The sequence below is a fragment of the Chrysemys picta genome, chromosome 12 (genome assembly GCF_011386835.1).
Source record: "Chrysemys picta bellii isolate R12L10 chromosome 12, ASM1138683v2, whole genome shotgun sequence".
NCBI lineage: Eukaryota > Metazoa > Chordata > Testudines > Emydidae > Chrysemys > Chrysemys picta.
In genome coordinates this window covers 17,496,064-17,523,867 of record NC_088802.1, presented here as the reverse complement: position 1 = coordinate 17,523,867, position 27,804 = coordinate 17,496,064, and the positions used below count along the sequence as shown (strand labels likewise).

Genomic DNA, 27,804 nt, shown 5'->3' with positions numbered 1-27,804 from the left:
CCTGCTCCTCTCAGCCCTTGTACCCCCCATCCCGCTCGCAGCCCGTCCACTTGTACCTCCCCCATTGCTCCTTCGCTGCACCCCTTCCCCTTGTATTCTCCCTTCACCCACACCTCTCCCCTTGTACTCTCCCCCAGCCCTCTCCTCCCGCACCTCTCCCCTCCCCTGCACCTCTTCTCCCGCAACCTTCCTGATACCCCCTCTCCTCCTCCACGAGTACATCACACCCCGCCTCTCTGCCAGTGTAGAGCCCCCAAGCACCACCACACCCGCTCCTCTGCCTGAACCCTCTTTACTAGCTCCCCATCCCTTTCTGGGTACAAGGTTTGAGGGTTAGTCCCTATGCCTTCCATGTGCATTTGGAGCACTGAAGATGAGGTTGCGGGGGATGGGGGGGGGCGAGATTTATACTAAAGTGAAATAAAAATAGGAGAAACAGTTTGATCCCCACTGTAAGTGTAAATGGGGATTGCTGTGGTGAACAAGGAGGTCATGTTTGGAGGGGGGAGCTCAGGGCTGGGGCAGCAGGGGGTGCAGGTGGGGGAAGAACCCAGGGCTGGGGGGCAGCCAAATTTTTTTTTTTGCTTGGGGCGGCAAAAAAGCTAGAGCCGGCCCTGATAGGGCCTGTGACTCCATCACACTTCCCACCTAAATTGTCTACTGTAGAAGCTGCCCAGACTTGGGAGGTACCAGTTCCTCTAAAGGGACAGGGACCCCAGACTCCCCAATATAACTGTGAAAGAGGAGAAAGCATCAATTTCTAATGTGGAACCATTAGAAGCCAGTGGTCATGTCTCTCCAATAGCCATGGTGAGGGGCAGCCATTTCTAATGGATTTGCCTTCACAGCAAGAGACGTTTATGAGTGACAATCCCTGGCAGGGCCAGCTTTAGGAAGTGCGGGGCCCGATTCGAATACCCAGCGGCGGTCTGGGTCTTCGGCAGCGGGTCCTTCACTCACTCCGGGTCTTCCGCGGCACTGAAGCACCCACCACCGAAATGCCGTCGAAGACCCGGAGCGAGTGAAGGATCCGCCACCAAAGTGCCACTGAAGACCCGGACCACCGCCGGGTGAGTAAAAATTAAAAAGGCGCCTAAGTTAGGTGCTCTTCTTTAGGGCGCGGGGCCCGATTCGGGGGAATCGGCATAAAGTCAGCCCTGATCCCTGGGATGTGTGTATTTAAGTTTATTTGTGTTTAATAGCAAGATATAAAATATATTTTAAAAATAGCTATCCCAACGCTAGGCAGACAATTATCAACACTATCCAACCAGGAAAAAAAACAAAACAAAACCCTAGAACTGAAATTTTCACACCTCCTCCCCGAAAACCTTAGTCCACAATAATATGATAAATAATACACACCTTTGCTTATTCCCCTGAGAACTTCAACTCTGCTTGAACATCTGTCTTTATGCAAACTACTTCTACTGAGGTTTTCTTTTGGGGTGGGGGAGAGAAAAAGGGAGGATTGAAAAAGATTAAAAAAATAGATGGTATTGTGACAATCAGGGTCCAGACACCCGAGAGGGAGAACTGGGGTAGTGAAGCCCAAAGAACAAGGACTTGTTTTGTCCGGTGTTGGTCCTGCATCCAGCACTATGGGCCCTGACCATGACTGGGCTTCCCCAGTGCTATTACAATACAAATAAATAAGAACAACAATTAAGAAGTAACCAAAGCTCACCTATTGGCAGAAGTTTCCCCGTGTTTTCATGATCTCATCGGTTCTTACAGCTTCTCTTAATTCCTTATTTCTTCTCTCCCATTGCAAGCAAATCTTTCCATTTAAGAGCCTGCATAATTAATTATTTAGAGTCGCTTCTCCTCGTGGATTTAATTGAAGGGTTTGGTTTGATTTCCACTGAAAAGAAGTGTCTCTCTTGATGCTTTGACCCACTCAGAAAATAAACGCGGAGAAGTAACAGGAACAGGACAGTCATTCAGCCCTTAAAGACGCACACACAGTCCTACCGAAAGGTAAGTTTCCGTGGCAGCAGCAGGCTTATATTCCAAGGAGCTCATGTTCAGCTGATTATCCACCAGGCTCTTTTCAAGGTATCTCTCTTCGAATGAAGGTAACAGGTTTGAGGAGCCTCTTTTGCTGTTCTTCAAAACCTTACTGACTTTTTTGTTTTTCAACTCTTTTTTCACCTCACTCCCAGAACGAAACTTCCCTTAGCAAACCCATAAAAAAAATAATCTTGTTCCTCATCTGGCATTTATGGTAATACTGCAAGGTCTAAAGATCGAAGCCCAGCCCATATCTGTTCTCAGGCAGGAGTCAATCTGTAACTGAAAGGAGATATTATAAAGTAACATGAGGATAGTCAACTATAGAGTGATCTTGGCATAAGACAACACAGGTTGGAACTATTACCGTTCATATGAACTACATCCCACGTCAGCATTCCTCCAAATAAAACAGTGTTCCCCAGACTTTTGAGGGTCACACCCCTCCCTTACCTCTGTCCACACTCCCCCAGGGGCTGAGGCTGGGGCAGGGCAGCGCCATGGCTGGGGATGGGGCCAAGGACATGGCTAAGGGCGGAACCAGAGCAGAGCTGGGAGCAGAGTGGGGCTGGGTGGTGCTCTCTCCCTGCCCCCCATGGAGGCTGGCCTAGGCCCTGCCATGCCCCACTAGGGGAACGTGCCCACAGTCTGGGCACTTCTGAAATAAAGGCTACTGCTCACCAGGCACAATGCAGGGATGTCTCTGGAAAACAATACACTGAATCATTGGGAATACCCACAAGATCCCCAACATGGCAACAAGCAGAGTAATGAGGGGAAAGAACTCTTTTCAGGCTGGGGAGTTTTACTCTTTGGAGGAGACAGAATGTCGTGTGCGTGCGATACATATAGAATAGCCCAGCTACATATACAGAACTGTCAGCAGACACATCTGTTGTTTTTTTTCCCTAAAATAGCATGCGCACCTTCTCAATTTTCTGCTGTACTCCAATTACATTTCCCCAACATAAAAAGTCCCTTTTTATACAGACAACACACCTAGGTTTCATTTGCAGATTTCTGCCAGCAGCAGGTGTTGAATTTATAATACACAAGTGTTACTTCCATTTACTAACCACTCTTAAATTCTGTTCAGCCACCTAGGGCAGTGGTTCTCAACTGAGGGTACACATACTCTTGGGGTATGCAAAGGCCTTCCAGAGGGTACATCAACTCATCTAGCTATTTGCCTAGTTTTACAACAGGCTACATAAAAAGCACTAGCAAAGTCAATGCAAACAGAAATTTCACACAGACACTGACTTGTTTATACTGCTTTATATACTATACGCTAAATGTAAGTAAAAGATTTAAATTCCAATTGATTTATTTTATAATTATATGGCAACAATGAGAAAGGAAGCACTTTTTCAGTACTAATGGCTGTGACACTTTTGTATTTTTAAATTAGGTGGAACTTGGGGGTAGGCAAGACAAATCAGCCTCCTGAAAGGGGTACAGTCATCTGGAAAGGTTGGGAGCCACTGTCCTAGGGTATGAAAACTAGATGGTGAGCAGTTCTCATACGTACTCTGCATGCATGCAGTGTAATTCATTTGCTGTGTGGTCATTAGGCTCCAGCCTACCAGGAGAAATTAACTCTTTATTGAATGTAACATTTTTTAATATAGCTTTTCCTAAGGGGTGATGGGTGCCACATACTAGCTGGGGCTGACTGTCAGAGAGACCCTCTAGGGCCCGCTCACAGCCATGATTTGATCCCCATGTGTGTGCAGAAATCTGTGGGTAGAATCAGTCAACCTTAGGAAAAGTGCTTATTTTTTCAGGGGAGCAGGGGCTGTATCTTAGGAAACTCTTTATCAAATGACCCCAATTTTGGATCTCCAGCCCCATTCCAGCCCCCTATAAGACACATCAAATTTCAAAGCAATCCAAGCATACATGCCGAGTTTAGAGTGCTTAGAAACATCATCATTTAAACAGAAAGGGCTTCTCAATTCTAACAACAGTGGATCTGGGGTAACGCTCACAAACCCTGGTCGTGGGTGGGCAGGATCCAACCTCGGACCTCTGGAGCTAAATGCCTGAGCCTCCACCGCATGAGCTAAAAGCCACAGGGCTCCTAGCCAGCACTGTAGCACATTCATTCATGTCTAAGTGGTCTAGGTGCCACTACATGGGACAGAGCACCACACCTAGCAGGCATGGGTTACACTGGCCCTGCCCTAGAATTTGCCAGCTGTCTGGTTGGCCTGAGGCTTCTCTGTTGCGCACCTTGTCTACACTGAGGGCAGGGGACGGACATAACGGCTCCCTCCTGCCACGGGGATGCAGATGGGCAGAAATTGCGCCCACACTCTGGAGCGACAGGTTCTCCGCAATACACCAGAGCGACGGCACCAGTAGCTTCATCCTGGAAACATCCCATAGGGTTCCTTGAGGCCCTGGCCAGGGCCGGCGCTTCCACTAGGCGACCCTAGGCGTTTGCCTAGGGCGGCAGGATTTGGGGGGTGGCATTTTGCTGTCCTCGGAAGAAATTAGGCGGCGGGTCCTTCACTCGCTCCGGGACCTGCCGCCGAAGTGCCCCAAAGATGCGGAGTGGAAGGACCCCCGCCGCCGAATGCTCAGAGGAGGAGCGCTGCCGCTTAGGGCGGCAAAAACCCTGGTGCCGCTCCTGGCCCTGGCTGGCTCCCCTGGACAGTTTCACTTCCCTAAGCTCAGGAACATGCTCTGGCTGCTGCTGTGAGCAGGTAGGTGTTTCCCGCCCTGAAGCTGAGCCGGTGGGAATAGAGAAGTGGAGGCTTCTATAAAAGGTGCAGTATTGGTAACCTGCATTGCTCAAAACTAACGAGTCAGCCCCGCGTCTCCCAAGGATCATGCAATAAGCCCCCCCAGAGCCAGGGCCGGTTCTAGGCACCAGCAAAACAAGCTGGTGCTTGGGGCGGCACATTTTTAGGGGCGGCATTCTGGCGCAGGCCATGCCACCCCTAAAAATGTGCCCCGGCCGCCCTAACTCACCTCCGCTGCTGCCGCTCGCGCACCACTGCTCGCCCTCCCTCCCAGGCTCTCAAACAGTGGATTCGCGCGCCGCGGCCGCTCGGAATCTCCCCCTCCCTCCCGGGTTTGAAAGCCTGGGAGGGAGGGGGAGACCCCGAGCGGCTGCGGCATGTGAAACAGCTGATTCGTGCACCGCGGCTGCTCAGGATCTCCCCCTCCCTCCCGGGTTTGAGAGCCTGGGAGGGAGGGGGAGACCCTGAGTGGCCGCGGCGCACGCGCTGCTTCTCCCTCTCCCTCCCTCCTTCCTAGGCTTGAAAGCCTGGGGGGAGGAGGCAGGGCTGGGGATTTGGGGAAGGGGCGGAGTTGAGTGGGGCCGGGGGTGGGGTAAGAAAAAAACGGGGGGGAGGGGGCGGCCAAAATTGTTTTCGCTTGGGGCGGCAAAAATCCTAGAGCCGGCCCTGCCCAGAGCAGGAGATTAATAAAACAAGATGATGTTGGGTTTTGGGATGTCAATGTCTGAACTACTCCTGCCGGGCCCGGGGTGTGTGTGTCACACTTAGCTGCTACCCACCCACCCACCCACCTTTACCGAGCAAGGTGATTTCTGCCCCAGGGCACAAGCTCCCACCCCCTCCTTTGCCCGGCCTCAACCCTCAAATCAATCCCCCCACAGCAGTTCTGCCCCCAGATCTGACACCTCGATTCTACCCTTCCCCCAGCCAAGCAATAGGCCGGTCTGGTCAGGCTGCACCAGCCCGCACCGGAGAGACACCGACCCGCCCCCGGCCTCTCAGGAGAAGGGGGGCTGGGAGCGGTACAGCGGCTGCCCCTCCTAGCGGGGAAAGGAGCAAAACCCCAGACCCGCCCCCGCCCTTCCAGGCACGGTCTGCCCTACCCCTTCCAGCTCCCTCCCCCCCGCCCCAGGTAATGTCGGGTGGGGTGAGGACGGGGGGGGGGGGAGAAAATAATTTTACTTGCACCACTGCCCCCCCACCACATCTGCCCCAGCTCCCACACCAGTTCCACCCCCACATCCGCCTCCCAGCCTCACCTCTGCTCCTTCGGGAGCTCCTGGGTTCCTCATGCCCCCTCCCAGGCCTGGGGCAGGCAGTGGGGTCCCCTCTCCCCCTTGCCAGGCTCTGTGTTGCGGGATGAAGCAGAGGCTGGGCTGGCTGCGACTTGCCGCTGGGGGTAGAAGAAAAGAGCTGAGCTGCGGTCACATAATGAGACTGTCCCCACTTATCGGTATTTACAACTTCGCTGTTTCCTGAGCAGACTGCAGGGACCGGAACATTCTCAGTAACATCCACTGAAGCCACTGCCCCCACTTGCATCCCAACCAGCTCCCTGCATAGCTCCCGTGTGAGGAGAAGTTAATAAAACCGGGACTTTTCAGCATGGAAAAGGGATGACTAAGGGGGAGGGGGGGTTATCACAGAGGTCTATAAAGGCATGACCTGTGTTAGGGTGACTAGATGTCCCGATTTTATAGGGACAGTCCCGAGTTTGGGGTCTTTTTCTTATATAGGCTCCTAGTACCCCCTCACCCCCATCCCAATTTTTTACACTTGCTATCTGGTCACCCTAACCGGAGTGGAGACAGTAAATAAGGATGTGTTATTTACTCCTTCTCATAACACAAGAATTACAAAAACAACAAGGAGTCTGGCGGCACTTTAAAGACTAACAGATTTATTCGGCATAAGCTTTCGTGGGTAAAAACCTCACTTCTTCAGATGCATAGAGTGAAAGTTACAGATGCAGGCATTATATACTGACACATGGAGAGCAGGGAGTTACTTCGCAAGTGGAGAACCAGTGTTGACAGGGCCAATTCAATCAGGGTGGATGTAGTCCACTCCCAATAATAGATGAGGAGGTGTCAATTCCAGGAGAGGAAAAGCTGCTTCTGTAGTGAGCCAGCCACTCCCAGTCCCTATTCAAGCCCAGATTAATGGTGTTAAATTTGCAAATGAATTTTAGTTCTGCTGTTTCTCTTTGAAGTCTGTTTCTGAAGTTTTTTTGTTCAATGATAGTGACTTTTAAATCTGTAATAGAATGACCAGGGAGATTGAAGTGTTCACTTACTGGCTTATGTATATTACCATTCCAGATGTCCGATTTGTGTCCATTCATTCTTTTGTGGAGGGACTGTCCGGTTTGGCCAATGTACATGGCAGAGGGGCATTGCTGGCACATGATGGCATATATAACATTAGTGGATGTGCAGGTGAATGAGCCCTTGATGGTGTGGCTGATGTGGTTGGGTCCTCTGATGGTGTCGCCGGAGTAGATATGGGGACAGAGTAGGCAACAAGGTTTGCTACAGGGATTGGTTCCTGGGTTGGTGTATCTGTGGTGTGGTGTGTAGTTGCTGGTGAGTATTTGCTTCAAGTTGGGGGGTTGTCTGCGAGGTCCTCCTGTAAGTGAGGACTGGCCTGCCTCCCAAGGTCTATGAGAGTGAGGGATCATTTTCCAGGATAGGTTGTAGATCATGGATAATGCGCTGGAGAGGTTTTAGCTGGGGGCTGTATGTGATGGCCAGTGGTGTTCTGTTATTGTCCTTGTTGGGCCTGTCCTGTAGTAGGTGATTTCTGGGTACCCGTCTTGCTCTGTCAAGAACTACGGGTGACCAAATGAAATTAATAGGCAGCGGGATTAAAACAAACAAAAAGAAGTATTTATTCACACAACTCAGAGTCAACCTGTGGAACTCTTTGCCAGAGGATGTTGTGAAGGCCAAGACCATTGCAGGGTTCAAAAAAGAACTAGATAAGTTAATGGAGGATAGGTCCATCAATGGCTATTAGCCAGGATGGACAGGAATGGTGTCCCTAGCCTCTATTTGCCAGAAGCTGGGAATGGGCAACAGGGAATGGATCACTGGATGATCACCTTCCAACAGTGATCAATACCAGGTGCTTCAGAAGGAATAAACAGAACAGGGAATCATCAAGTGATCCATCCCCTGTCCATTCTCAGCTTCTGGCAAAGTGATTCACAGCCTAGCGATGAGGCTAGTGATGTTTCACCTCCGTGTAGCTAATCAAGGTGAACACGAGTCTGCCGAGCCATCCCCCATAGTTCCTCTTGCCCAGTTATACTAAGGTGAAACTATCACTTGCCTTGTCCACACTAGGATTGTACAATGAGAGAGAAAAACCTCCCGCCTAGTACAGTCAAACCCTCAGACACTGTTTCTTGAAGCAGCTCTATGGGTAGTGGGAGGAGCCCTGGGCCAGCTGGAGCCCCCCCAGCTGTGTCACGCTGTGCCGCCCTGTCTGAGACCCCAAGCTACCCCATGGGAAAAGCTCACATCCAGGGAGATCACTGATGAACCCAGGAAGCTGAGTAGCACATGCCGCCTCCTCAGCAGTCCTGGAACCTGCATGGTGCATAATAATAAGCAAAAACTTCCCTGTGCAAACCTGCAACTGGCAGCTGCAGCTGTGCCAGGGGAGGCTTAGCCTGCCCCGGCCTATTATACCTGCTGCCTATGAGCAGGTCCCATCCCATGAACACCCGGTGGCCACCCCAGCAACTGCGGATGGGAAGAAGAAATGGTAACAATGTATTTCACACATTTTTAGCCACCTTTGAGTACAATTCAATACAGCTGGAAACGAAGTCAGTCCAGCGTGACCAGCCACCACGCTGCAGGGGCAGTGAGTTATATGGGCCTGTGGTGCCCCAGCTCCAGCAAATTCAGAGCCAGGGGGGCTTGGCTCCACCAACGTTCAGGGCCGGGTCTCTCCCCCGACTCTGCCAGCCAACCTGCCACTGTGACAGCGACTGACACGGCCCTCACCTCATGAATACCCCACTGCACCCCCTCATGCACCGTCAACTCTACCCCCTTATTTTCCCCCCCAGTTCCCACCCCTCATCAGTGTCCTCTTTTTGGGCACCTGGAATATGGTCACCCTAGTAACAAACATACAATAAAATCTCACCATTCTACATGCAGTGGATTACATGCATTTCAACGGCAAAATATTCAGCAGCTCATGAGTTTTCCAACGATCCCTCACCAGGCATATGTTGTAATCTGACTTTCTGCACATCCTAGGCCACTATACCCCACCCAGTTAAGTTACCTCTGCAAAGAGCCCAATCATCTGGATTAGACTAAAGCATTACAACCATCTGGAGACTAAACTATTGTCTGCCACAGGCCGCAGGAATTGGCGGGACTGGGGTGCACCACTGTCCAAGGCCCCTGCAATGGCAAGGAATTCCTCTGGTGAGATACCCCCAGATGATTCTAGCAAGGCAACTCACACCCCATGCTGTGGAGCTAGGTGGAAAAAAAACCCAAGGTCCCTACTGTGACAGAATCCCTGGGGTGCCCCCTTAACTCTCCAGCCTGGGCTGTCTCTCTCAATGCTTTGTCAGTGATAAGCAGCAAACCCCCCAGGTGCAGTTATCACTCAGCACAACAGCATGTGGCACTCCACACCCAGCTAGATTGCATGAATGCTCCCTGAGCCACTGATGAATCACACAGAGAAAGGTACAGGCCAATTGCTCCCCAGCCTTGCATCCCAGAACTGTACTGTCTTGCCCTGCTCAGAAGCCTCATCAGTGTAAGTTTATTACCCAGTTCACCCCTCCCTCAGTGTGGAGAGGACATACACAAGCCTTTGTAAACTGATCTGAGATTTCCCAAACACTTCAACCAAAACACACTGTTTTAGGTGAAATACGAAACAGATTTATTAGCTACAGAAAGAGATTGTAAGTGATTATAACTGGTAGGCATAAAAGGTCAGAGATAGTTATTTAAGAAAATAAAAGGTAAGCACACAGTCTAAATCTGAAACCCTATTACACTAGGCAGTATTTAGATTAAGCAGTTTTCTCACCCCTCACTGGATGTTACAGTTCTTAATACACAGGCTTCTCTCTCAAGCCTGGGACCAGTCTCCTCAGTTAAAGTCTTTGTTTTTTCCAGCGTTCTTGTTGCTTTCCGCGTGAGTGGGGGAGGAGAAAGGTAAAAGCATGATGCCGCTGTCCCTTATTTCATATCCTCAGTCTGTGCCTGGAAAATACTAGCCCAGATGTGTCGTGGTGGGCTTTGCTGAGTCACAGGGTTGAGCAATCCTCTGGTGCTGTCTTATGCAACTGACATTGAATTGTAAATCCCTTGATTACAGCCCCCCTGTTGATTAATTGTCATTGACCATCCTCCTGGGAGTGGTTTACCTTCTTTGTATGTCACTAGCAAACTTACACCTTATTTCAGTAACAAGAATATGGCAAAATCTCACACCTTGATACACACTAATGAGATACGTATCTTGAAAGAACAGTGGGTTTCAGCAGATCATGATCTTTCATATGATATCCTACATAGCCTGCTTTGCATGAAATATATCATAATTATATGACAGGGTTGGATATGGGGGTTCCATGGTGCTTGCTTTGAGGTACAGAGTACCACACCTTCAGTAAAATTTCTTCCTGACCTCAAAATGTGGATCATTTTTGCCCCTGAGCATGTGAACAAGACACACCAGCCAAGCATCTGAGAAAGATACTTTTTTAAGCCATCCCAGTCAATGTCCCATCTCCAGCCATGGCCAATCTCTGATGCTTCAGAGGAAGGAGAAAACATAAAACCCGGAATACATAAGGGAAGGGGTATTTCTTTCCTGATGCCTGCAGGAGATCATCTGAAACCCTGAAGCATGAGATTTTGGACAAAAGACATAGGACTAAATGGGCCACCCGGGCCACCAATCCCCATCTCTCAGCATCGCAGGCAATCACATAATTATATAATCCCACTCATCAATTTATCAAGATCTATTTTAAATCTAATTTAGCTATTTGTTCCTACTCCTCAATTCTTTGGAATGTGTTGTCCCACCCACCACCTTCAACATGACTTCCCTGCACAGCTACCTTCTCAATTCTTGTTTTCCTGAGTTGAGCACAAAAGTCAGGAATCAGCTCAGGGTAGGGGATATGTGCAGGGGCTAGTCAAGAAATAGCACAGAACTGGACTGGTATTGAGAGAAACTGTAAGTATCTTCGGGATGCCTGGTTGTATGTTTGAGATAGTTATGGGAGAGCAGCAGAGTGCGCTAGGGCTATGGTATAGTGCTTGCATGCATTTACTTTTATGTGTTTTGCTGCAAGAGTTCACAGGGACAGATTGTGTTCCAGATAAGTGGGTGGGTTTATGCAAATGAGGAGTGTATGGGAGCAGCTAGGGAAACCGGCGAGATGAACCAAACTAACCAGGCTGAAAGAATTCTCTGTCTTGGAGCAGAATCCTGTGTTAAGAGTTCTTGTAAAAGACCTTTCTGAATAGAGTTTTACAGTACTATGACTGTATGCAATCACTTGGTTTAATGCTTTTTTGGGGGGGTTAAACCTTCTATTCTCCCCTTGGGGTAGCTGATCCTGATTGTCACAACAGGTGCCTGTGTCAACATTTCTATTTTTATTTTTTTTAACCAGAAGATATCCTCAGATTTTCTTCACTTTCTGTGAGCCCTTTGCTGCTGTTTACAACCCCATCCTTCCTTCTCACCAGAATCAGTATATTTTTCTGTAGCCCAGGAACAGTACCATCCTTTCACTTTGATTCCCTTTACGAGCTGACAATCCAGGCAAGTAAAGCGATCAACAAGTTGTGTATCCTTAAATATGTTGTTAGCCCCATTGAATTTAATAGGTCGACTCACAGGCTTAAAGTTAAGCATGTGCTTAAGTGCGTTGCTGGATCAAAGACTAAGAGACCAGCAGGACAAGGACAAAGAATAGTAAAGTTTACCTGGGAGCAGCACAATGTGTATTCCCTGTAACTAGGTCTAGTTGAAAAATTTCCATCAAAATTGGTTTTTGACAGAAAATTAAGCTTCTGAATACGTGAAATGTTTCACAGAGAGCATGAAAAATTTCAACTTTTGGTTGAAAACTGAGAAATTTGTGGTTAAAAATTTTCAGTTTTTTTGTGTTTCAAGTTTTGGATGAAAAGTCAAAAATTTCTATGGAACATTCAACCAAAACATTTGTTCTTCATTTTAATATGATTTTTTTTTCAGGGGGAGGAGAGAAGAGAGGAAGATTTTCCAAACAGCTCTACCGTAATCCTTTCAGAGGAAAGATGGTGTCTTTTCTGGGTTTGAACAGTGCACAACATAATGTGGTCCCATCACTGTTGGAGCTTTTAGACTCATAGACTCTAAGGTCAGAAGGGACAATTATGATAATCTAGTCTGATCTCCTGCACAACGCAGGCCACAGAATTTCACCCACCCACTCCTGTAACAAACCCCTAACCTATGCCTGAGTTATTGAAGTCCTCCAGCAAGTGACCCATGCCCCACGCTGCAGAGGAAGGCAAAAAATCTCCAGGGCCTCTGCCAATCTGCCCTGGAGGAAAATTCCTTCCTGACCCCAAATATGGCGATCAGTTAAACCCTGAGCATGTGGGCAAGACTCACCAGCCAGCACCCAGGAAAGAATTCTCTGTAGTAACTCAGAGCCCACCCCATCTAACATCCCATCACAGACCATTGGGCATATTTACCTGCTAATAATCAAAGATCAATTAATTGCCAAAATTAGGCTATCCCATCATACCACCCCCTCCATAAACTTATCAAGCTTAGTCTTGAAGCCATATATGTCTTTTGCCCCCACTACTCCCCTTGGAAGGCTGTTCCAGAACTTCACTCCTCTAATGGTTAGAAACCTTCATCTAATGTCAAGTCTAAACTTCCTAATGTCCAGTTTATATCCATTTGTTCTTGTGTCCACATTGGTACTAAGCTTGAATAATTCCTCTCCTTCCCTGATATTTATCCCTCTGACATATTTATAAAGAGCAATCATATCTCCCCTCAGCCTTCTTTTGGTTAGGCTAAACAAGCCAAGCTCTTTGAGTCTCCTTTCATAAGACAGGTTTTCCATTCCTCAGATCATCCTAGTAGCCGTTCTCTGTACCTGTTCCAGTTTGAATTAATCCTTCTTAAACATGGGAGACCAGAACTGCACACAATATTCCTGAAGAGGTCTCACCAGTGCCTTATATAATGTTACTAACACCTCCTTATCTTTACTGGAAATACCTCGCCTGATGCATCCCAAGACCGCATTAGCTTTTTTTAACGGCCATATCACATTGGTGGCTCATAGTCATCCTGTGATCAACCAATACTCCGAGGTCCTTCTCCTCCTCTGTTACTTCCAACTGATGTGTCCCCAATTTATAACCAAAATTCTTGTTATTAATCCCTAAATGCATGACCTTGCACTTTTCACTATTAAATTTCATCCTATTACTATTACTCCAGTTTACAAGGTCATCCAGATCTTCCTGTATGATATCCCCATCCTTCTCTGTATTAGCAATACCTCCCAGCTTTGTGTCATCCGCAAACTTTATTAGCACATTCCCACTTTTTGTGCCAAGGTCAGTAATAAAAAGATTAAATAAGATTGGTCCCAAAAGCAATCCCTGAGGAACTCCACTAGTAACCTCCTTCCAGCCTGACAGTTCACTTTTCAGTATGACCCATTGTAGTCTCCCCTTTAACCAGTTCCTTATCCACCTTCAATTTTCATATTGATCCCCATCTTTTCCAATTTAGCTAATAATTCCCCATGTGGAACTGTATCAAATGCCTTACTGAAATCGAGGTAAATTAGATCCACTGCATTTCCTTTGTCTAAAAAATCTGTTACCTTCTCAAAGAAGGAGATCAGGCTGGTTTGGCACGATCTACCTTTTGTATTTTGTCCCAATTACCCTTGACCTCAATGTCCTTAACTACTTTCTCCTTCAACATTTTTTCCAAGACCTTGCATACTACAGATGTTAAACTAACAGGCCTATAGTTACTCGGATCACTTTTTCCCCCTTTCTTAAAAATAGGAACTATGTTAGCAATTCTCCAGTCATACGTTACAACCCCTGGGCATAGTGCTTCTGCAGAGCTCTGAAATTTAAGGGTTGATCCAACTTCCACTGACATCAGTTTCTGTCAGCCAATCAGAAAACACCAATGATGTTATTTCCTAACTGTGGTTGACTGCAGGAACTTGATCAAATTGTGACCCCAGGAAAGCATGATCACAGCACTTACATAGATACGCAAATCACAAGAATCATAACATCAAACGGAAGGAAACTGATCACAACTCCTCGTAGGGCATGTCTACACTATAAAATTAAGTAGGCCTAACTTACGTCGGCATACAGCTGCCGCAGTAATTACGTGGCTTGTGTATGTCTACACTTTGCTCCTTGTGTCAGCGGTGTGCGTCCTCACTGGGAGTGCTTGTATTGATTGTACTGGCACTGGGGGGCATTGTAAGCTGGCTTCTGACAGCTAGTAACAGTCAATGTATGTAACTCAGTGTCTCCACTGACACTGCGTCAATGTAACTACATCAACTTTCACTCTACACCTCTCATGGAAGTGGAGTTATTAAATTGCTGTGGCGGGGCAGTTATTTTAGTTCCCTAGTCAGGTTGACGTCAGCTACCTTGCATCAAGCTAACTCTGCAGTGTAGACTAGGCCTCAGGCTCTTGTCAGACTGTCAAGAGGGCATCTGCCACCCTAATGGGGAAGCAGACCTTCCCCCCCTCCCCGAAAACTGCAGCTGAAATAAATAGACAGGAGAAGAGCAGAAAATACATCCATTATTTCAAAAGTTCTTTATTTACAGGAAATTAGGATGAAGTTAAAGAGGAGTTATGAGTGATCTGTATAAACTGAATGAAAGATATCCTAAGTTGATGAAAACACGTTTGAGTGAGTCCAAGTGGAATCATGTACCCTTTCTCATGGACACACTCTGAGGTGGGCTCCTGCACCCCCAACCCGGAAGAAAGGGAAGATTTTCTCACCAGCGAAAGAGGCCGAGCAGAAAGCGTAGAACGGTTTCACATTATCAGTATCGAAAAATTCCACCAGCCCCTCTTCATAGTCCAGAGAAACCCGAATCTTCTCAGGTTTCCTACTTAGGGAAAGGCGTGTCATAGGGCTAGTGAGAGCCCAGAACTGACCCCACCACTGTCGCTCTACAGCCCAGATCCCCTCCTCAGGCTTAAGGATCACTACTCCTTCCTTCCTCCTCACAGACTCTCTGGCCACCCCCACAGCCCAGCCTCCTTTGCTCCCAACTTCCACCCCCCAAAAATGTCTCCCAGATGTGAATCCCTCATAGGCCAGCACACAGGGAGAATAACTAAATCCCTCAGGATTGGCGAGCAGCTCCTGGTCTGTGCCTTCCAGTCTGACTCTTTTCCCATCTGCAGTTATGATGAGGTAGGGATTTGCTGTATCTGGATCCAGGGTCACGCTCTCTGGAGAGAGTAAGAGAATCAGAGTGTTAGAGACAGAGCTCAGCCCTGGGGGAGGCTTTGATCGTGTCCGTGACAGAAGCTGTCCCAGCTGGAGAGTGAATCAATTTCTTTCCTTTCTCTTGATTGTATATGAGAGAGGAAGGACGGCTGGATGATGAACAGATTTTAATTAATATTTTTAAATCATCACAAATGTATCCAAACTTTTCATTTGCCAAAAGACAAGTTTTGGATAAATTTAAAAAAAAAATCACATCAATTTTAACCATTTTAAAATACAAAACATGAAAAGAATTCCTCATAAAATCCTAAAATAGAAAAATGTTAAACACTTCAAAACGAAAGCATTTTAAAAATATTTTTTGCAAAAAAATATTTCCCTTCCATTTTCCAACCAGGAGAGATCTGCCACTGTTCACGCTTCTGCTTTCTTTGAAGCTGAGATCAGGGATCATTGCTGGATCCCCTCAGGTAAGAACAGGGGAAAGAACAGTATGAGAATACTGAAATAGGTGTGTATTTCTGTGTACGGTCTTGAATTTAAAAAAATATACCTCCTTAAAGCCAGTGGGTGTACTGAGCTCACTCTGTTACCATCCATGGAAAGAGCAATCAAGCCCCTTTACATAGTAAAAACATCTGCAAACAAGGTAGGCTACAAATGCAGCACAGAGCTAAGTTTCATGGTCTGAGGGGTTTCCTTTGTGGCAGATGCAGGGGCTAGAGGTTTGGGTTTGGTGTGTATTACAAGGAGAAAATCAGAGACGCAGTTGTGAGAGTGACCCTGAGATGGGGCAGAGAGACCAGAGCCCCCCATTCCACCAAGGGACACTCAGCGTTACAACACTGAACTTTTAGGCACCTAGAAAATCACTGTTTAAAAAAAAAAAAATCCTGAGTGAGGGGCCTCGGCTTCTTATATAAATGGGGAGAGATAGGCCTCTAAAGCTACTTCTCCCTGTGGCCCCTCCTCTCTCCGTGGCCCCCAGATCCTGCTCCTCCTCTAGGGTTACCATCCGTCCGTATTTCCCCGGACATGTCCGGCTTTTGCGTCTCTAAATAGCCGTCCGGGAGGAATTGGTAAGAAGGTTAAAATGTCCGGGGTTTTTTTCTCCCTCGCCTCCCTCCCTCCCTTCCATGCAGAGTGTGGCTGCTGATTGGGCGGCTAGGCCGATTGACCCACTCCCATTGGCCTCCAGCAGCCAGAGCCCTCCCCTGCTCCCCCCTCCCTCTCTCTGTAGTCCCGTGTAACACACAAACCGACCCACGTGGAGCCAGAATGGTAAGAGGAGTGGGGGGGGCAGTCAGGGAGTGGGGGAGTGTTGGATGGGTCCCCAGCCTCCACCTGCCACCCCCGCCTCCATGCATCCCCCCCTCCGTGGGTCCCCCATCCCTGTCTGCCTCTCCCTTGTCTGCTGTGCTGGCTCTGGCAGTACACGCAGACAACTGCTGTCTGCTGCCCCCGGGTCCTAGTGCCCCCATCCACTAATGGGAAGACAGGCTGCCCTTACCCTGCCCTTCCACCCTAGCCCTGAGCCTCTCCAACACCCCAAACCCCCCAGCCTTCATTCCCACACACCCTAATCCTCTGCTCCATCCCTGAGCCCCCTCCTGCATCATGAAACCCTCATCCCCAGACCCACAGCCCTCACCCCTGCATCCCCTCCTATCCCCAAACTCCCTCCCAATCCCCCTCCCTCTTCCCACACACCCCCTCCTGCCCTCAAACTTCCTCCTAAAGCCTGCACCCTCTCCCTTTGCACCACCTTTCACCCCCAAACTCCATCCCAGAGCCTGCACCCCTCACCCCCTCCTGCACACCCACCCCCTGCCCCAGCCCGGAGCCTGCACCCAGCACCCAAACTCTATCCCAGAACCTGCACCCCTCCTGCACCCTAATCCCCAGCCCAGGACCTGCACCCCAGACCTCCTCCCCCCACCCAACCCCCCTCCCAGAGCCTTAGGCAGGTGGGGTGGGGGGTTCTGGGCACCACCAAAATTTCTACAACCCTGCCACCCATGCGAGTGGATAAGGGTCAGGGCAGTCAGGGGACAGGTAGGGTCCTGGGGGGGGGGCAGTTAGGGTAGGGGGTTCTCAGCAGGGGACAGTCAGGGGACAAGAAGCAGGGGGGGTTGGGGTTCTGAGGGGAGCAGTCAGGGGGTGGGAAGTGGGAGGGAGTGGATGGGGCAGGGTGGGGCTAGGGCAGGGCTTTCCCCCCCCCCCCCCAGTGTCCTCTTTTTTGTTTGTGGAAATATGGTAACCCTACCTCCTCTTCCCCCAAAGTCCTGCCCCCATGCCACCAGAGCTGGGCTGTGATAAGAGCTCCCCATGGAGCCTGAGCCGCTGTGGGTGAGTACCTTAAGCACTGGCAACGGGGGCCTCTGAGCCCGCCTACCAGATTGGGCCCCAGTGTGTTCCCTGGCTCCTGACTCACACGGGGGCTTAGGTGGGAGATAGGCACCCAGGTGCCTGAGGGAGGCAGCGATGTGCCTGCCCAGAAACAGAAGCTTAGGCCTTTGGTGCCTACATTTTTCAGTGAAAGTCCCCGAGTTCAGACACCTCCATTCAGGTGGCAGCCAGGCAGGGTTTTGTGGATCACTGTGATACCTAAGACTGGGAGTTAGGTGCCTCAGTCTGGGCTTGTGGATCTGGGCCAGAACTCCCTGGGCACACAGCTTGCTGGTGTTACAGAACAAGGGATTTCTGAGCCAGGAAACTGCCTGCAACAAAATGGCTGATGAAAGTCAATGCTGATAGACGCAAAGTACTGCACACCGGAAAATGTAATCCCAACAAAATGTTGGGGTCTAAATTACCTGTTGACACGCAAGATAAAGACCTTGGAGTCATTGTGGATAGTTCTCTGAAATAGGGTTGCTAACCCTCCAGGATTTCCCTGGAGTCTCCAGGAATTAAAGTTTCATCTTTAAAGATTATGTCATGTGATGAAATCTCCAGGAATACGTCCAACCAAAATGGTCAACCCTCCTCTGAAAACTTCTGCTCAGTGTGCAGCGGCAGTCAAAAAGGCGAACAGAATGTTAGGAACCCTTTGGGGGATGGGCTTTGGGCTTTGATAAAATATGAACATTTATTACCTGCTTCTGTAAGGCAGTCTCTCCACTCTGCAATCAAGAAGAAGAAATGAGAACTCCTCTTAATGAACATTAAATTAGCAGGCAGCAATATTATACAGAATGAAATGTGAGGAGTGGAAAGGGGGAAACACTTATAAATAAATGTGATCAAAAATGTGTTTGAAGACTTTCCCTGCAAAAAATATTTAATTGAAATGGTAATTTTTGGAGGAAAAATGATGATTCTTATGGGGAAAAACCCTTTCTTTTTCTGTGGGGAAATGTCAAAATAAAAAAAAAATGTAAATCAACATTTAGAAATGAGACAATTTTTGTTTAATTTCAAATTAAAATATCAGTTTCCAGATAATTTTTCCATTTAAACCAATAAAACCATACTTTGTGCTAAAATGTCATTTTGAAATGACAATTTTCATATTTTTAAAGATTTTTGGTTCCATTATTACTATTTTTTAAACATTTTGACTTTTTTTTTTTTGGAAACTAATTTTCAAAGAGCAAAATGTCAGTACATTTTCCAAACATCTCTAGTTATAAGTTCTAGTAAAAAGTTACCATGAAATAATGTCAGAAATGCGTACACAGTACATGTGCAGTTCTCTTTCAAAGGCTACACATTTAATAGGGAGTTTACAGAAATTTCCAATAATTGATATTTCTATATTATCATCATAATTAACCTGGAGATAACTTTAGTGTATATTTAAAACAAACAAAAACAAATAACCCTTTTCATTAAAGGTCTAATGCTTCGCTCACTGATGTCCATGGCAAATCCTCAATTGTATCTTATGGTCCCAATTCCAAATTTCACCAGAGAGAATGGAAAGACCCTGGCTTTGTATCCAACCCAGTTGGAGCAGGTCTGAACCCATTATCATCATTTCCAAAGATTTGAAATAACAGGAAATAAAGTTACTAATATTACTATTTTGATAACATGCTTTAAGCATTTATTGTATCTTTGATTTCTAGAAATATAAACTTTCCACCTTCAGTGCCTCATGTCCTTATTAGAAAGTAAAGGTCTAGGCACGTGCAAAACTTTGACATGCGCTTACGTGCCAATTGCCTTCAATGGGACAAAAAAAAACAAAACAAAACAAAACACATGCCTAAAAATTAAGCATGTGCTTAAGGGCTGCCCTAAATAGGGAGACACTTAAATACTTGCATAAAACTTTCCTCAATCAGACCCTTAGATTTTCCCTTTGTTGTATATGTTAAATCTCATGCCTTTATTACATTAGATTGTCAGTACCAAGATTAAGGCTGATGGGTCATTTCTATTCAACCTTCCTGGTTTTAGTCACATATAACGTTTCCTTTCAATGTGAAACACCACATATTTAATATTAACCCACCCTGCAACACCTTTTAAAAATTCAATTAAAAACCAAATGAAATAAAAAAATCCCAAACCAAGCAACTCCCTCCCGCCCCCCCCAAAACAAGGATACAGCTGTGTGCAAAAGACTGTGAAAGGAGAGGGAATAACACTTACTATATTCTGCAGTCTTCATCCCTAAAAAATAAGCAGAAATAAATACACTATTATTATTACATTTATTTTCCCCAGGGATACACCGTAAAAAGACTATGCCCTTTATAATGAAAATTTACCCATAACTCTTCAAACCATCCCCCAGGGACTGCACTGGAGTAGGCTGGCAGAGTGGCCAAACAAGGTGTCTGTGCGTTCACTACATGCAAGATAAAGTGACTCTGCTCTGAATGCAAATAGGCATGTGCAAAAGACCCAGAATGGGGTCCCAGATCTCTCGGCTCCAGGCCCCACAAAGCACAGTGAAAATGGTCATTGTTTGGGTTCCTGAGTTTTAACTTGCCCAGCATGATCCACCCTGTGCCTGATTTTCAGAAGAGCTCAACGTCTACAGTAACCTTTGACTCCAGCTGGAATTGGGATTCCTCAGATCTTAAAACCAGGATCCAGGAGTCTCAGAGTGTGTGTTCATTGCAGAGTTAACTTGAATGATTGGCACTTGGGTCTGAGCATCTAGGTTAACCTAGGCCAGGTCTGTGGCTGCTCTGCAAACACATACTCGGAAAGTTACTGGGTCTTCACTACTGTCACACTCACCCTTGTGCAATACTAGGGTTTCTGGGGACATATCCCAGGGTGCTTTGGGCTATGCTAAGCTGAGTCATTCTATGATTCTTTTCCAGTGATTTTTGGGAGAACTTGTCTGTCTTTCTGGGCACCCAGGGGAATTATGGGAAGGAACTGGAGGACCATCAGAATTCTAGTGATTTAGCCTGAGCCCTCACTGTATTACCAGCCTGAGTGAAAGCACAGCCCGAGCTGTGTGAGCTAGCCTGGGTGGAAAGGACCACTGAACTCAGGCCAGAGGGCTGTGTGTGTGAATGGAAGATGGGGCTAGGAGCAACAGCTGAGTGAAAGCCAGGGCTAATTCTGAAGTCAGGCCATACCCTTGGATTCATTACAGAAAAACGGAGGCAATTCAAATCAGTGATGACATGATAATTTGGGCCTTATCTGTGTTGCATATTTCCACTTTATACAACTGTATTTTGGTTCTGCACATTAGATCTCAGCTGCAAAGTCCAATACACTAAGTTTTAAGTTTCTCCTTTGTTTTGTTCTTAAGAAATGGTAAAAGAAAAAAAATGGAGCTTGGATGAACATTCCCATATTTAGGATGCTGTAAATTGGAACCCTTTGTTCAAATCACTTCCAATTTTGCAGAACAAAAATCACCCACAGCTCTAGGGCTATAATTTTTTTGTGCTGATATCACCGTTTTGGGATTGTAGAGAGGGGAACAAAAACAGACTTTGCAATAATCTGAAAATAAAGTAACAACCTTAACTATGGAGTCATCACCATCACTGTAGAACATTAAAACATCTTTTTATTTATTTATTACGAGAATGTCTCTTTATAGTTTATTTCCTAATTTAATGTATTACCTTTTGTTTTCAAGAGATAAATTAAGAGGCCAATAAAAAAAAACGGAATAAACAGGATCGTGCACAGAATGGTGATCCAGGGAGATTTCGTCGGGAAAAAAAGTTCTGGAAAAAAAAATTGAATTGACATTACTGTTGTGAAAGCAGAGAAAGAACTGACAGGAAGGGGATGCAATACATGACAGTTCTTATAAACAAATGACAGTACCTAAACAAATAGTAAAAACTCTGTTTTTCTCTGACAATTTGGAAGCAAGGACAAAAGGTCAAATGGTTTTTATTACAAATATATACATTTACAGCAGAATTTGGGTGAGACGAGGAATCAGAGATGGCCCTGTTTACACTATGAAAGTGATCAGAAACTGACTTAAAAATGATCTTGGTTAGAACCATTTTAACAGTGATATACAGTATCAGTGAGTAAGTTGGCTTGGCTTGATTCACTGCTGAGATATTGTTCAATGCTGTGATCAGGGCCGGCTCTAGGATTTTTGCCGCCCAAAGCAAAAACAATTTTGGCCACCCCCCACCCCCCGTTCTTTAATTACCCCATCCCCGGCCCCGCCTCAACTCCGCCCCTTCCCCAAATACCCAGCCCTGCCTCCTCCCCCAAGGCTCTCAAGGCTGTTTCGCGCGCCACGGCTGCTCGGGATCTCTCCCTCCTTCCCAGGTTTGAGAGCCTGGGAGGGAGGGGGAGACTCCGAGTGGCGGTGGCGCGGGCGCCGCTTCTCCTCCTCCCTCCCAGGTTTGAGAGCCTGGGAGGGAGGGCGAGTAGCGGTGCCGAATCAGCTGTTTCGTGCGCCGTGGCAGCAGCAGCGGAGGTGAGCTAGGGCGGCCGGGGCACATTTTTAGGGGCAGCATTCTGGCGCCGGCCATGCCGCCCCTAAAAATGTGCCACCCCAAGCACCAGCTTGTTTTGCTGGTGCCTAGAGCTGGCCCTGGCTGTGATATCACATATAATAATTCATTATAGTTGAAGGGAACAGTTTTTGACAAACAACCCATAAGAGAAAAATTACCCACACAGAAAACTTTGCTAAAGTGAAGAATCCAGACACATATCAATGGTTTGAGTCTATACTACCTTTATATAAAAAAAAACATTAGACTTAAAAAGACTTAACTATCTTACCTGCAAATTTCCAGTTTTCCAAAAATGTGGGTTTCTTGTAATTTAATCTTAACTATGAATTTCTTGGCTTCTAATTTTCCCCCCAGAACTTTAGAGTTCTTAAAAGGCAACATTCTCAAATTACTACTACTAATCCTAACAACATAAGACAATTATAACAATGTAACATAAACAGTGGGAAAATGTGAGAAAAAAACACGATTGAGGAACACACAGAAATATCAAAGAAAGAAACACGAGACACTGAGAGGAATGAAAAATTAGAAAGCATGAGGATTAAATGGGGTGCATGGATTGTGGATGGAATGACTAACCACTCTCTATGACTGCCTACTGGAAAAAATTAACAAATATTTGAGGAACAGATGCCCAAGATGGATGGTGACAGAGAGAAAAGGAAGAAGAAAGAAAGAAAGAAAGCTGCAGTGATCCCCAGAGTTACAGGCTGATCATGTGTTTACCAACAGCCTGGAAACTTCTATAATGACACTTCTGGCAAAGAAGATTTGGATACTTCTAATTTGCAGTGGAATGCTGCATCCTGACCAAGAAAACTGCACAGCAAACATGAAAAGGATGCTGAACAGAAGGGTCACAAAGGATGCAGAACAGAAAGAAGAAAAAGCTAGAGAGGTATGATTAGTGTTGCCTAATCTTTTTAATGGTTAATAATACTTGTATTGGTTGCCAGTTGATCTGATTAATAGACTGAGGGCAAGAGGATTCTTGTCCCAGAATCAGGCTACACTGAACTCAAACTAACGAGTTCAATATCTTTTAGGGATCCTCAAGGTGTAGGGTGAAGACTCACACTGTGGGCAAAGCAAAGCTTTAGAGATTTTTATTAAAATCAATAAGAAAGCCAGAAAATTGGGAAACAAGAAAAAACCTCCTAGTAATACATAGAGTAATGAATGTTAATCAAGATATGGAGAGGATTTACATCCAATGATGTAATGGAGGAAAAGTCTCTCTGTGTGTGTGGAGGAAGTAACGGACAATGAAGAATACAACATCAAAATATATGAGGAGTCAGCTAGAATAACAACAGGTGTGGGAAATAGACAGCAACATTATCATCATACACTAGGGACCATGACTGTGTATTAAGGGCTGCCAGTCAGTTTCACCCCAAATATCCAGCAAATAGTTAAGAATAATAAATACATTCCTAGAAATCAAGACAGTTCATGAAAGATTCAATTCCCTTGGAAGGTTTAAACTGGCAATGAACATTTATTCTGACCAGTTAAACTGGTTTTATTCTGTACACGGAGATGGGAAACCACACCACTCCACATCCTCCTGTAGTGGAGCGGCTGCCCCACTCCAGCAGAACAGGGGTTAAAAGCTGCCCTGGAGAGGGCTGTGGCTGGGATAAGGAGTGAGAGCAGCTGAGGGAGTAGCTGACCACAGGTGTGGCCAGGTCAATCAGGTCCAGCTGGCCCTGATAAGGGGCCGGGGGGCAGGAGCTGGAGGAGTCTGACTCCAGCCTTGGAGTGGGAAGGACCTGGCTGCCTGGGAGCACAGGGTACCTGGAGCAGAGCAGTGCTGGGGAAGAGCAAGAGGAGCTGGGGAGCTCCAGCCTGGCAACTCCCCAGGCTGAGGCCTTGGTAAAGGCCTAAGCAGGTACTGGGGCTGCAGAGGTGCAGCCTGGGGATAGGGAGAGGCAGCTGGTCCCACCCCCTTGTGGATGATGAGTGGCCATTACAGACTGCAGTCTGCCCCAGAGAAAGGGGGCTAGATGACGCCTGGCAGTAGCCACTGAGGCAAGGTGGGACTAGGGGGAAGGAGTTCCCCTAGGAGGAAGACCCAGAGTGTGGGGCGGCACCCCAAGGTAAGAGGCACTGGGATCCGGGAGGGACACGGGGCCTGCGGCAGGCGAGACACCGGCCAGCAGAAGGTGCGCCGAGAGCTGGAATTGAGCTAATTCCCGAGGTAACCAGCAGGAGGCGCTGTGGCGGTGAGTGTTCACTCCGCTACGTCTCCATTTTGCCAAAAAGCCAGTCTGCCTCACCTACTGCTGTACAGACTGGAAATGCTGCTCTACCTGCCAGAATCACTGTGTCAGTGGCCCGCACCTTCCAGACACATACCCACTGTTAGTGAATCCACGCCACATAATCAGTGTAGGCTGTTTGCATTGATCAAACCTGAAGGCACCTGAATGCACCGTTAACATAGTCTTACAAGTTCTTCTCCTTGGATTGAGAACCCTGTTCAGTCTCTCAAGACACGCTTTAATGTGATTGAAGGGCCAAAATCCATGTGCTGTTTATGTATAAACCTGATATAGGCTGTCAGCTCTTTTTACAGGCCCGAAGTCCAGAGTTTGGCTGACAGGCCCAGAAAACAGTGAACAATATTAGCAAAGAGAAGCAGAACAAACAAGAGACAACCTTGCCTTTTACTAAAATAGGCATGGTCAGCAAAACGCCAGATGGGGAGCAGTAATTGGCACTCTTAGCTGAAGCTGCAAACAGACCAAAGGAATGAAAGGGGCCCTGTGTCGGGGTCTGTATCCATTCCTCTGCAAGAGGAGGTTGCCATGCTCTCCCCACACGCCGACCTTGAGTTCATGGAAGAGGATCAAGCATGTCAGTATGAGATATGACCTCCTCCCTTTTCCCTCCCAGATACCAGCGTGTGCCTTTAGAAACACAAATGAGCACCATGAAAGACAATTTCTATTGCCATGTACTTTTCAATGTCTTTTGCTTTAACCTCCAGGTATGTACCTGTTGGACAATCAGAACGGCTACTTCATTCCTATGACCCCAAATCAGAATTCAACATATATATTTTATACTAATACACTTTATACATTGTTTAAAGAAAAACACCTGTGTACTAACTGTATGTTACTTGTTAACCTGAAACCATGGGAGGAGACATTATGTAATCTTTAGACTACTGGCTACTGTGCTTATCTTGTCTTGCTGCTAGACCTATCTAGGGGCTCGGGACCACCCACCCCGTCACTTCCCTCCGCCCATGAAAAACCTATATAATCCATTGTAATCAATTGTTTGGCAATGTCTCTGAGCCCTGATAAGCAAAGTGACACTCGGCCAGCGCTGTGCGTAATAAACCCACGTGCTTGATTCTAGACAATGTCCATTTCGTTCAGTGATTAGCTTTGTGCTGTAGTTTCTTCAGCAGAGAACTGTGGCAAAGAGCCAGAAAGTTCGCCCTCTGCCTTAATCTCTCTAAGGAGAGTGAATTATTGGAGCAGAACTGTTCCCAGGGAACAAGGCAGTGGTGTCTGAGCTGAAATTTCTGACAGAGGGTTTCACCTGCATGCTGTTTGTGACCATCTCACTTCAAGGACTGATCTATGCAGCATAAATAAAACATGCTGCACTAAGAATATCACCAAGGTACAGTCTGGGTAATCTCTCCTCCAATGGGCAGCAAACCTGTGAGGCTGTGAAATCCGCTACTGTTCAGCTGTGGGGAGACAATAGCTTGGGAAGGAATTAGGCACAATAAGAACATAAGAACAGCCATAATGGGTCAGACCAAAGGTCCATCTAGCCCAGTATCCTGTCTTCCGACAGTGGCCAATGCAAGGTGCCCCAGCGGGAATGAACAGAACAAGTGATCATCAAGTGATCCATCCCTTATCGCCCATTCCCAGCTTCTGCCAAACAAAGGCTAGGGACACCATCCCTGTCCATCCTGGCCTATCATTGAGGGACCTAGCCTCCATAAACTTATCGAGTTCTTTTTTGAACCCTGTTATAGTCTTAGCCTTCACAACATCCTCTGTTTGATTATTTATGTACCATTCAATCACTATTCATTTGCATACATAATAATGCTTAGTGGCTGTTTCTAAGGTGGTTTTCGTTGGTATAGACACATTTTAACATTGTTACCCAATTGCGGGTTCGTGCGTGTTGATGGTCACATTGTGGCTTGGACGATAACTGACCTGCTACATAAATTGTTGATTCCTTTTCTTGTTTGAGGAGAGTGCTCCTAATGGAACAGGAGATGTTCTGGTTTGAGGTTTCTGTTATGATTATAGAAGTTTCTGTTTCAAACAGGCCATTAGCCCCTTGGAATTTTCTTTCAGACAGCAATGGTACATATTGTCCAGTGAGACCATTCCAGAAAACCTCAGGCTCTGGGTACCACCCGGCCGCTTGGCACACCACTCGGATTCCTCCATCCTGATATCCCTCAACAGAGATGAGAGGAGCAGCACCTAGAGCTGAAGGAGAGTGGAATAAAATTGTTTCAATTTTATATTCTGCCGTGGTGTTGTAGCCATGTCGGTCGCAGGATATTAGAGAGAAGGAGGGCAAGGTAATACTTTTATTGTACCAACTTCCATTGTGGAGAGAGACAAGCTTTTGAGCTTACACAGAGCTCTTCTTCAAGTCTGGGAAACTAACCCAGAGTGTAACAGGTAAATACAAGATGGAACATTCTGAGTTAAGTTCCCAGACCTGAAGAAGAGCTCTGTGTAAACTAGAAAGCTTGGCTCTCTCCCCAACAGAAGTTGATCAAGTAAGAGATATTACCTGGCCCAACTTGTCTCTTTAACATTAGAACTTATATCATTATTCAGCATAAGGAGTAAGTATTTAAACCTTCAGCACAAAAAACGCTTGGCAATGCACAACAGAAGCAGAATCGAAAGCCACCGAAGTGACTTGGGAAAAAGCTAAGATTGAAGCAAGAAACCAACAAAGATGCAAGGCAGCGGTGAAGGCCCTCTATGCCATGTGGCACAAAGTGCATAAGTCATGTTAGTTAAAAAGGCCCCTGTCTGGCTTACAGGGAAAGGGTTAGAACAGGAGAAGACAGCCGCTGCCATCTCTGCACTGAAGTTCTGGGTGTCCATGGCAGCTCAGGTAGATGGATCAGCACTAACTGTGCTCTAGCTGGCTCGCTAAAAGTAAAAGCGAGGATGCCACAACATGGGCTTCACTGGCAGCTGCTCCAGCGGGTATGTTCCCAGTGGGGGTGAAAGCTGCTCTGAAGCCCGGGCCCTGGCACGCTCACTTCTAGTTTTAGCAAGCTAGCTGCAGGACTGTTACCGTGGGCATATCTACATGAGCTACTATTCACGCCCCTGGCTGCAATGCAGACAGACCCTTAGTTTCATCCACTGTTGCTGACAGATGCTCAGGATGTGCTGAGAGAGCAGTGTACAAACACTTGCTCTTGGACAGTGCCAAACTAATGGGAGCCATTAGGCCACTTATTGATGGCCACTCTTTCGAAAGAGTAGGGTGCGAGGCAGAGACGACCCGTGCCTGCCAGTAGGGGGAGGGCAGAGTGAGGGCAGCCGGCTTCAGCAGTGTT

At 46.9% G+C, this 27,804-nt stretch overlaps 2 protein-coding genes across 3 annotated transcripts in view; both read right to left on the bottom strand.

Annotated features, from left to right (window-relative positions):
• Positions 1–2,295, bottom strand: part of LOC101932414 (butyrophilin subfamily 1 member A1-like) — a 33,868-nt gene extending 31,573 nt beyond the window's left edge. The window contains exon 1 of the mRNA XM_065563244.1: positions 1,688–2,295. The gene's annotated coding sequence lies outside the window, so the exon portion shown is untranslated. The remainder of the gene's footprint in view (positions 1–1,687) is intronic.
• A 12,338-nt stretch (positions 2,296–14,633) lies between these two features.
• Positions 14,634–27,804, bottom strand: part of LOC101938721 (butyrophilin subfamily 1 member A1-like) — a 35,964-nt gene continuing 22,793 nt past the window's right edge. For both annotated transcript variants that reach the window (XM_065563242.1, XM_065563243.1), the window contains 5 exons: positions 26,423–26,704; positions 21,351–21,455; positions 19,903–19,923; positions 18,399–18,425; positions 14,634–15,299 (listed from right to left, as the gene is read on the bottom strand). In XM_065563242.1, the coding sequence (XP_065419314.1) occupies positions 14,776–15,299; positions 18,399–18,425; positions 19,903–19,923; positions 21,351–21,455; positions 26,423–26,704 (959 nt within the window). In that variant the 3' untranslated portion in view covers positions 14,634–14,775. The remainder of the gene's footprint in view (positions 15,300–18,398; positions 18,426–19,902; positions 19,924–21,350; positions 21,456–26,422; positions 26,705–27,804) is intronic.